The 11,476-nt window shown below is 33.2% G+C and overlaps 1 protein-coding gene across 1 annotated transcript; it reads left to right on the top strand.

The window, feature by feature from the left end:
• Nucleotides 1–9,084: 9,084 nt before the first annotated feature.
• LOC145086226 (Tetratricopeptide repeat (TPR)-like superfamily protein) lies at nucleotides 9,085–10,980 on the top strand. Its single transcript, XM_079023975.1, has 3 exons — nucleotides 9,085–9,411; nucleotides 9,591–9,921; nucleotides 10,739–10,980. The coding sequence occupies exons 1-3, from the start codon at nucleotides 9,143–9,145 to the stop codon at nucleotides 10,841–10,843; spliced, it is 705 nt and encodes a 234-aa protein (XP_078880101.1). The 5' UTR covers nucleotides 9,085–9,142; the 3' UTR covers nucleotides 10,844–10,980.
• Nucleotides 10,981–11,476: the final 496 nt, after the last annotated feature.

Raw genomic sequence — 11,476 nt, 5'->3', positions numbered from 1 at the left:
GAATTATAGTAATCATTGTATATGAAATGAAATATAAAGAATGAACGTCAGTTGCCTACTCCTATTTTTAGATAATCTTCTGCAACATAAACAACATCACTCCCGATAGATATCTTATCCGCACCAGATCTAAAATATTCTGAAGCCACCTCCAAACTAGAATAGTACCTATATTATTAATATTTTAAACACATATTAAATTCTTCACAACAACATATTACATATTACATATTTACAATTAACACTTAACAGTACCTTCCATTTGCATCAGTGAAATCTTTGATACCACCACCAACTGTAAGTGGTACAAAAACATTCTCTGATGTGTATTCAAAAAGCTAACCTGCAACATGTTACAACTCAGTAATAGAATGACTCATTCCATTCCATTCTATCCTAATACCTAATATGTAATATGTAAGAATGAAAAGACAGTAATTAAGTACCTCATCACCCCATCTAAGTAATACTGTCCAACAAGTTCAGCTGGCTTCCCTAGGTTCCTCACCTATCACACCATTTATTTATTCAACAAAAACTTTTTACAAAAATCCAGATTGCTATTGTGGTGCTGCTGTGGGACTACAATCGATGTATATGAAAACTTTTCCTTTGTCGGGGGCTGAACAACTTAGTCATCCTAATTCAGACTGCTATCAACAAAGTTCAAACATAACAAAAGCTGATTCCAACCTAGAGAATTAATATCTAATGGAATAAAAGAATCACCCCAACCTAAAAAAAGGAAGGCTTCTGATTGGATTTGGGTTCTCACTGTGACATCATCAGTACATCCTTCCTCTTCCTCCAGTTGTGTTGCTGTAACAATCAGAACCAACATCAAGTTTAGGCAGCTTGTGCAGCCACTGCTTCCTACATCATAAATCAAAAAATAAACACTTTAATAGAAAAACAAAGCATATGTAACAAGAAGAACAAGGAAGACATGAATCGCATTTTAATGACAAACACACTTCGCATTCAATAAGAAAAAAAAACATGCGTCCTTAGAGAAGGTATGTCTAGCCTAGTAGAGTGCATGATGCTTTTCCAGGAATGGTGATTAACTAAAAGGCCATTGGACAGCAGATCAAACTGAATCCAGGCTATGAAAAAGTCATAATTACACAAGTAAATCACACATTTGGTCCCAGTCCTTTACCAAACTTGTGATTTTGCCACCAAATTTGTAATTCGCTCTAAAAAAAAGTCTTGTCAACTCTGTTTTGCACAGCAACCAAACACTCTCTGAGTAAGTTTTAAGATCTAATACGTGCATGTGTGAAATACAATAGAGACAGCCTAAGACATCTTGATAGATAAGTGTAATACATTTGCTACGATAATTATTTAATAGAATTTTCAAATTCTGACTTGAAATAATTGTGTTTCACAGAAATCTAGATGCTATAACCGGTTCAACATATATTTACCTTCTCTTGTGGAGTTCGACATGCATAATATTTTGGAGAAAGATGTAGCTGGAAGGACTACACACTAATGCAACCTGAATGAGAAATTGATAGCCATGAGCATTATGAATGTCTTGTTATGTGACAAATGATTTACATCTCTCTTCGATTCAAGATTCATCTCAATTTACTCAAATACCCCCACCACTCCCTCTTGTTAGTAATCTAACAAGAAATGATTGCAGACAGTTAACTTTTAACAGGTTTCTGTTAATTCTGTTAACAGGATTTTGTTAGGTTTCCGATTTCATCACAGGGGTTGGGCGTTCTATGTCAGCAGTACCACTCATGGTTTCACTGTCCATGCTGGCAGTCCAACTCCTCATATTCCTTCGTTCATGTTTTCAAAAGTCAACCATGTTGAAAATCGATCAAAATAACATATTAACAGAGGGTAGTTTTGTCTTTTCAGCAGTTACTGTTTCAGGTACATAAGGCCTTTGTACCTTAACAGCAACCAAATCCCCAAATTGTATCCTGAACTACCAGAACTGCCCGAACTCTCACAGTTGCAAGAAATGGTGCCCAAACTGTATCCTGAAACACATAACATGGTGGATGAGAAGCTTCAGTTAGAAATTGGTGGTTTTTCACCTGATGTAGATGTAGAATGGGACAATAATTTGCTGACCGGAATGGAGAAATATCTGACCACATATGACCTGTCATGGGAGCAGTATATTGAGGGGAGCCTAGAGGTTGACAAGAACAATGCCATTGAAGTAGGAGGTCTGAAATATAACCTGAGATCAGCTAAGTTATATATATTTTTTAATTATGTAACAAGCCAACAAATTTGATATTGAAATGAAGCTTAAGTTCATGACTAATTTACCTTTCAAAGTTATATAAATGTGAGTGAATTTGATATTAATGTCTCGAACTTGATATTACTGTCTCCAATCTATCTAGAAATTTACCTTACTATCTCCACCTGGCACCAGACCCTGAAAAATAACAGTTCAGGGTACCAACCTCTGTCATTTATTTTGCAGTTTGTATATCCCTAAAGATGCAGCAAGCAATCTGTGTACTATCACATTTGTTGCAACCAATTTTATAATTTAAAAAAATCAGACTCAAAACAAGAAATAATTATATATTTTGAATTTTATAATAATTACCTGCATATCTTCTAATTGGTGAGGTGAAATGTGTATAAAGTAATAAAGAGGTGCAACAAGCCCATAATGGTGAAACTTCGGGGGGCTAAGATCCCCACTACAGAAGTAAACAACCTTAAGTGGAAATTAGTTTATTTTGTTCGCTTTATTTAAAAAAATAAGATTAATCCAATTATGATTTAAGAATAGTAGAATACCAACCTGTGTCATACATCTAGTTGCTAGGATACAGATCAATTTATTGAAGTATGGATCATCACCTTGCTTTTTATTTTTTATTTTTTTATAAGATAAAATTTATTAAAAAATTAGTTAGAGACTTTTATAATGATCAGTGAATGAAATTGGAAAGTCAAACTAACCACAACCCAGTCAAGTGAGTCAGCAAGTGATTTGGATGATGACACATCAAGGTCAAGGCCAACAAAAGCAAAAATGTGTAATAAAGGTTCAAGCATTTCTTTTGTTGGACTAGGATGTCGCTTGTAAACAATATTTATTTACTTAATCAAAATATAATATATCCATCAATGTGATTAGCTTAAATAGTTAGCAACTCTACAGTAACAGATCACAGTTGTGACCATATTGCTGGATTCTCATATTGAGATAGTAAAGGGAATCAAATCAGTTTAGAAATTGTAAGTAAATGAGATTCAATTCCTATTACATAAATTAAATTCCAACTCCTAAACACTAAATTGATTTTTTTATCATTATCAAAACACAATTGGCTGATTACTACTCATGTGTATGTATAATAATAGTAAATTGAATCTAATAGGAATACATAAATTTTTATTTACCTGTGAGGTTGTCACTGTGGCAGGTTGCTTTGAACCTTGTTCATTAATCTTTGGACAATCCCCTTTTGGTTCAAACATTTAGTCAAACACCTAGTGTGCATAAAAAAATCAGGTACTTATATCATAAAATATTAACAATTCCATGAAAATATATGAGAGAGGGTAAAAAGGCACAAAAAAATCATCCAAAAAGAAGGACCAGTGGGACATGAAACAGGTAACTATGGTTGAAAAAGGAAGAATTACCTTTGAAATAGGCCTACTATGCAGATGAAATAGGCAACAATGGTGGTATAGTGGTGGTTCTGGGCTGTTGCGAAGGCAGTGTGGTGGTGGCTCAGGGCTGGTGTTGTGGTGCGATGTTGTAATGGTGGAGTCTGAAAGCAAACACAAATTGTGATGGAAGCTATTGTTGTTGGTGATGTCCGATTCATCAAAAGAAAATCATTCTTCGATCAATCTTCTATTTTGTGAAAGAAGATATTACTATTTCAAATGTGTTATGTTTGATTAGGGTTTGCACATAGAAGGAAGTGAAAGTCAATCGGAGAGGAAGGGGTTTGCAGAGAGAAAGAAGGGAGAGAATGAAGTCGATTTTGGCGGGTGTAGAGAGTAGAGAGGAAGAGGAAGCGGGTGTTCAAAATTTTGGGGGATTTAGTTTCCCCCCTTACCTATCAAGGAGTCCCAGAAACGCACGTTTATTAAAATTATAAAGCGACATTTGTAGAGGACGCCCTTTTTATTATAGGTGCCCTCCGTGTTTTTAATATTTTTACATGAGACACTAATTTAAGGGCACTCAGTAATGCGCGACCTAAATCCTTAAAATTTTTGAAGAGATGACACTTTTTTAATGTCGCTCTCTAATGCGTAACATAAATCAAAGAGCGTTGTGTTTTGCTCGTCGTAAAAGGGTCTTTTTCTTGTAGTGTTCAATTAACTTAAAATTGAAAAAATGAAGTAAAAATAGAAAAACTTAGAAAAGAAGGCTTACCTGATTCCATAACTAAAAACCGTAGCTAGACGAAGCTTAAAGATGAAGATTCACGAACGATTAAGAGAATCTACAAAACAAAAACAAACCAACAAATCAATTGATGTTGAATGTCGATCTATAATGGAGAATGAGGGTTTCAGTTTGAATATAGATATGTAAACATACAAGAGAGTCTAATCTCTGTGAATTTTACAAAAATGCCCCAAAATATTTTACCGTTGGTGAGAAAAGCATATGAAGTTCACATTAATATCAAAAATGTCACCGTCTTATTTAATTAGAAAATAGAAAATTCGGATTTATCTCAACTATTCATTTTTTAAAATGAATGATCCCGATTTGTCCTCGTTGTTCCTAACGATTTTTGGATTCCTACCCATCCTCTCTTTCTCTCTCTCTCTCTCTCTCTATATATATATATATATATATATATATATATATATATATATATAGGGTTCCAAACCTGCGCTTCTTCAAGGATCCCATCCCAGTAGGGGCTTCAAAGCTTGACTAAGAGAAAGTGGAAAGAAAAGGGGCGCGCTAGCTGCAATCAAACTAAAGCGCCTTATCTATAGAAGCAGTCAACTGACTTCTGAACGAATTCGCTCCTTGGTTTGGTAATGGCTTAATCTTTTTCGGTGTGATCTTTTCGCTTCCATCGTCCTTTTGAACCCAGTCGAAAGCGGGAAACAAAGCAAATCTGCCAAGGCTATAAAGTGGTTAAAGATACATTTATCTGTACAGGCCTGTTGAAATGCTTTAAGAGGTCAATACATTAGCCATCGGGAGCGCTCTTTGAAAGAGAAAGAACGACGTATCTGACCTGGGAAGGCAACCCGATTGGGAGTCAGAGGATCCATAGTACCTGCAGCCTCCTGGACTTCATATTCATCATTTTTGAAAGCGGGGGGAGGGGATCTTTTTTCTGCAACGGAAAAAAACAGAGCAGATTTGACTCGGCACAACCTAACGATACATCCAATACCAATGATCTATATATATATATATATATATATATATATATATATATATATATGAAGGACAAAACATGAAAATTAATCTAGAATGTCGATTATGTCCCTATTTTAGAAAAATCATCGGGAGTCGGAATTAGGATGCGTAAATCTCTCAAGGTTTAAAAATTGAGTCTACTGTGTCCCTAATTTTTTCCCTGTCCTGATATGAGACCTAAATAAGATAAAGATGACTATTTTTACTGACTGGTCCAAAAAGGGATTGCAATGATATGCAGTTTTGCAAAAATCATAGTAAATTCTTTAAAGATCGTATGAATGTGTGCGAGTAGTCTCTGAAAAGGTATCGATCTTAACTACTTTTAAATAGAGAAGTTTTTCAAACCATATGGTTTAAGATAGGAAAAACAACTCTTGAACACACCATATTTTTAACTTAAATTGATAACATTTTGTCGTATGTTTTCAATAGTGTTTTTGCATAAACGAAATACGTGTGCACATGTACTCCCCCCCAAAGATACGTAAATATATTAAAAAGGGGTCGTAAACACTTGTCTTTTGAAGCGTGAACTTGGTTTAGATAAGATTATGGTTTGTTTAACGGGAAGCACCTCGAGAAACACGAACTAGCAATGATCAAACATCTGGGTAGTTTTGAACTTGAAATAAAATCCACAAAACAATACGAAGTAGCCTAGTTCATGGAAACAAAACAAAAGTAGAAGCAAAGCAAAGTGGCATAATGGTGGTGGTGGTTGTTCGTCGGAAATGGGAGGAACAAGGGACGAGGGTGGTTGGTGGCGGTTTTACGGTGGTGATGTGGTGATGTGGTGCTCCGGTGGGGGTTTTGTAGCCAAGAAAAGAAGGAAATAAAGAGGGGAAGGTGAGGGAGGAGTGAAGGATGGTGAGTTGTGAAGAAATAAGGATTAAAGACCCTCTATTTATAGTGTTAGCTTGCCTTTCATGTCCATTTTAGAACTATTCCTTGAAAACTAGTCAAACACATAACATACTATACTTGTATTATGAGAAGGAGTGCACACAAAGGAAGAAAGAGGGTGATGAGGGTAAGGAGTCATGTGAGCAAGGAGTTTAAGAGAGGTAAGAGTTGATTTCTTTAATGTATGTAATCCTTATAGGGCCATGGTGATGTCACACTTTTTAAAAAGTCTCAAAAACCATTCTAGTTTTGTGTATCGAAATCCTGACATCTATTTTTTTCGAAAGTTTTGTATGATAGAGTAGAGTTCAAGGATTCCAACCCAAACGCATTAATTTTTCGAGTTGTAGAACTCTAGAAAATCGCGTTTAAACTTTCACGTCTAAATGATCCGAAACATCCGATTTTTCGACTTTTGCAAATATTTTTGCTAAAAAATATTTCGAGTATGAAATTAAATATTAGACCATAGTCTGAGTGCAAAAATGCTCTCGAAATTCTCATCTGAGGTGTGCAAGTGCCTCAACGAATCGATTCGGTTTTAGCAGTTTTATTGGTTTGCTTTCTTATAACGGTCATATTTTTTGCATACGAACTTCATTTTGGATGTTCTTTATATATTTGGGAACAGGGGAACATGTATCATGAGACTAGGATGCTTGCTTCGCTGGCAACTGCTTAATACACAATTTCAGTTTTTCAGATGTATTAACTAAGGTTGCAGTTTGAACTGTTTGATTTCTTTGAGATTTCCCATAATTGGGAGTAAGATACCATATGGTATCGTACAATAGTTGAAATGTCACTATATATTTTTCAAAATATGCATTGAAGCTCAATAGATCAAATTAAGAAGAGGTTCGTAGTGAACAAACTGTCTATAGCTTTATATATAAATTTCGGGATGTCACAATTTTCTATAGCAATCCCATTGTCATCTATAATATTCATATATTCTTATAAAAATAAATACATTTATTTAATTTGTTAAAAACATCTTCAATAAAAATAGTTAATTATAAAGTTGTTTAAATAGCCTTTCATATAGGCATATTGTGGTCTCTATGTTTAATGAAATTTATTTTTATATTTTTATTAGATTTAGATATTAAATTTTGAACGTTTTTATTAATTAATCTATTTAATTAATTATATCCGGTTCAAAAAAAATTTAATTAATTATATATAAAATAAAATCATTCTATAAAAACAATATCACTTTAAATTAATTTTCTAAACTTTCAAAACAAAATAATTATCAAAGGTAATAAATATTATGGTCATATAATATATTTTTATAGTTTGATTAAATAATTATCCCATAATAAACAATATTTATGATTATATAGTATTTTATTGTTTTTTCAGTGTAAGAACTATATGCATATATGTATTTATCATTTATACCTTTAAATAATTTATTTTGAAAATATCACAAATGTTTTAAATAATGATAAATTTTATAAAACCTTTAACATAAATAAAAATAAAAATAAACTTATTTTTAATTTATATTTGAAAGGTTAACCATTAAGATCTTGTGACAAAGTTCTTTTGATAAATACAGATTAATAAAAGAAATTAACATTACAAAATTAATAAGTTTTTAGAATGTACGATTAAAGACGTCTTTAATAAACCAATAAAAATAAAGTAAATTATACGGTCTCTGTTTGGGCTGGTTGTACGTTTGATCACTAACATTTTTTTTTAATTCGAACAATCCCAAAATATTATTTTGTTGTGTCATATGTAAAAATACCAATTTCCCTTACTGATTTTCATATACCTTTTTTATATTAAGAATTTATTTAAAAAAATATTATTAAAATATATGACCCATATCCTTTCTTCCCATGTACCATCCGATATCAGTTAAACCTTATGTATTTGCCCTTTAGTTGCTACCATCACACTTACACCTCCTCCCTCTTAAGTGGCCACATGTATCTCCTTCTTCACCATCTTATCCCTTTCTGTCATCCATGCCTCTTATCCCCATCTTCTCCGCCAGAGGACCTGTTTCGATTTGTGATATCGTAATAGAAGCGATAAATATACTTCGTTCGTTCTATACATGAAACATCAAAAATGAGTTCTCCAAATGTCGATTGGTTTTTGGATTGACTCGATCATCTCATGTTCTTTATCTAGTCTTGAAATCCTTCATATGTGTTCGATAGTAAGGGAAAGATTCGAGATCTTCTTAAGGATGATTTCGATCCTTCATATAAGGATGATTTGATGTTGCATGCTTACCAACAATCTAATTTTCCAATTTGAAGGTTTAATTTGAAGATAACATTGATATAGTATTTAGGTCTAACCGGATGTTTCAGGTTTGATTTTAAATTAACATGGATAAGAACACATGCTTTGGAAATCTTTTAAATAGGGATATGAACAATCTTATAATTCTAATAAAGACCCAACACGTAATAAAGATATATAAAACATTTCGAGTTAAAAAAAATTATGAACAAAACACACACTACCCAAGTTATAGAAACTATTCGAATAACTTACTCTAAAAATTATCATTATGAATCACCTCTTAAATAAAAAAAATTAAGTTAAAAATATTATATTATTGGTTTGTAATAATTTAAAAAATGTACTTCATCACCAAGGAACCTTAAAAATAAATAATTAGAGCCGAATAGTCGGAGACTGATCACTGAGTTAACTCGCGGTCCATATCTCGCCACGTGGAGAACAGAGTCCAACTCAGCTCGTTTCAACAGATCACTCATTATTAACCGTCAACTGCACACAAAACATGTACTCCGACGACGGTGTGCGGTGGCCACCAACACCGTTTCATCCATGGCGACTCGACTCCACAAGGGGATAACCATCGCATCTTCTTCATCACCACTCTCTATTTCCAAACAAATACTAGACGAAGCCTCTCCGATCGCCATCTTTTGTTCTAGCATCTCCAAGGTCAGGTGCGCTTCGTCTTCGTCGGATGGCACGTCGGCGACCGCCGGAAAGCCCAAGAAGAAGACGCAGGACCGTCTCTCCGGCGTAATAGACGCTGTTAATGACCGGAAACTCCCTGCTGAACTCCGTGGCCAACGCAACAATATTAGGTATCACCGTATCACCCCCTCTCTTCTGAAATCGTGAATTATCCTCTTCTTCTCAACATTTCAGACCCAATTACTCGATATCCGATTAACGTTCAATCAGTAAATCATTCAATTAGGGAATCCTTGTTTCAAATTAGGGTTTCAATTTCAAATCCCTAAATTTCCTCTCTGATTATCAGGTCAGAAACCGATATTATCAATGTCGTCGAGCAAAGGATTTGGCATTCAATGGAAGAAGGCCAGTTCGAGAACTTACCAGGGAAGGGTAAACCGTTAAACCTGAATAGCAATCCTCACGCCGATCCAGCTGATGACACATTGTATAGGATACTATCGAGGAACAAATGTGCACCGGAGTGGGTTGAACTCAACAAAGAAATCAGAATCGGAGTTGCCGAATGGCGATTAAGCTTGAAGAAAGCATGGGTTCGTAAGGAAAGTGGAGATAATTCCAAATGGGATGAAAATTCAGATTCTTTGAAACTTCAACTGCGCATTATCAATGATAAGGTCAGTGATGATTAATGGATGAACCATTTAGCTTATGTAAACCCATTATTGGGCGTTATCTATAAAATATAGGGCTAAATTTAAGAAATAGCAATTTACTTATTTGTTTATTATAGAGTAAATTACACAAATGGTCCCTATAGTTTGGGGTAATTTGCACGTATGGTCTTTAACTTATTGTTTTTTTTTAACTCAGAAGGTCTTTATAGTTTGTTTTTCTTGCGTGCTTGGTCATTGTCTTAGCTAAAAAGACTATTTTGCCCTTGATTTTTTAAATTTATTTAAATAAACACACCTCCAACCCCATTTCCACCTTACCTTACCTACCACACTTTATTTAAATAAAGTAAAAAATCAAGGGCAAAATAGTCTTTTTAAATAAGACAAGAATCAAACGCGCAACAAAAACAAACTATAAGGACTTCCGAGTTAAAAAATAAGTTAGACACAAATGTGCAAATTACCCATAGGGACCATTCGTGTAATTTACTCTTTATTATATAATCTTACTTTCATTTCTTCCTATTATAGTAAAAATCTATTTAATATAGCAATGCCATATAAATAAAAAAATAATAATTTTTACCCCTGTGATTGGGTTGATTTTTCTTAGTAATTTCTCCTATTAAAAAAAGGTTTAAAGTACAATACTATAATTGGGTTGATTTTTAGTAAAAAAAAATGGAATGTACAAATGTTGTGATTAAACAGGAAGAAATGAAACTAAGATGTTATAATAAAAAAATTAAGGAAAGTACATTATTTACTTTATGCTTTAAAAAGAAATCAATGAAAGTACATTGCTATTTTTTGTCAGGTATTCAGGTATAACCTAATTGTCCCGTTTGGACGCCAGATGTCCGGGTTTAAATGGGAGAAAGAAGTCGCTCGCCTCAATGAAGTAGAACAACCAAGTTCATGAACAAACAAGAATGCTTTTGTTAACTTCATTTTATACTTTCTAGAACTATTTGCATCACTTTTTGAAATCATACATAGAAGTATACAACACATATTAATCATGGTTATGTATAAGTTAAGTTATAGTGAGAATGATCATTTATCATTTATACTATTATAATTGGTATTTTATAGTCATGCCTTTACCTAGGTGACGTATGACATATGCATATGAGTATGTAATGTGCAAATCAGCTTTAATTTGTTTGATCACAATTTTGTATCATAGAAAATAGAAAAAATGTATGGAAAACATCATAATCGTGAAGATGGATTATATTTGATCTATGTTTCTTTTGATCTAAGATGTAGGTATATAAACTTAAAAGAACGATAAGATTATATATAGATGTTATGTTTTTTAATATTATATATTTGTATCGTTGTGGTTGTCTTAAAAAAAGTTTTTTTTTTTAATGATATTTTTCCTATACAAATATATTTTGTGCATTTAGTAAAATAGATTAGTTAGTCAAAATTATTAAGCGATCATTAGGAGGAATGAAATATATAAAACTTGTAACAAAGTCTTTGGTATATGGGAAAAGACATTAATATCTTTCTGATCTTCACCATAAAAACAGCCAAAAACTTG

This window comes from Lactuca serriola, chromosome 2 (genome assembly GCF_051521515.1).
Source record: "Lactuca serriola cultivar US96UC23 chromosome 2, Lser_US96UC23_V15, whole genome shotgun sequence".
Taxonomy (NCBI): Eukaryota; Viridiplantae; Streptophyta; class Magnoliopsida; order Asterales; family Asteraceae; genus Lactuca; species Lactuca serriola.
Note: the sequence above shows the minus strand (reverse complement) of the source record. Positions and strands in the feature narration are given on the sequence as shown.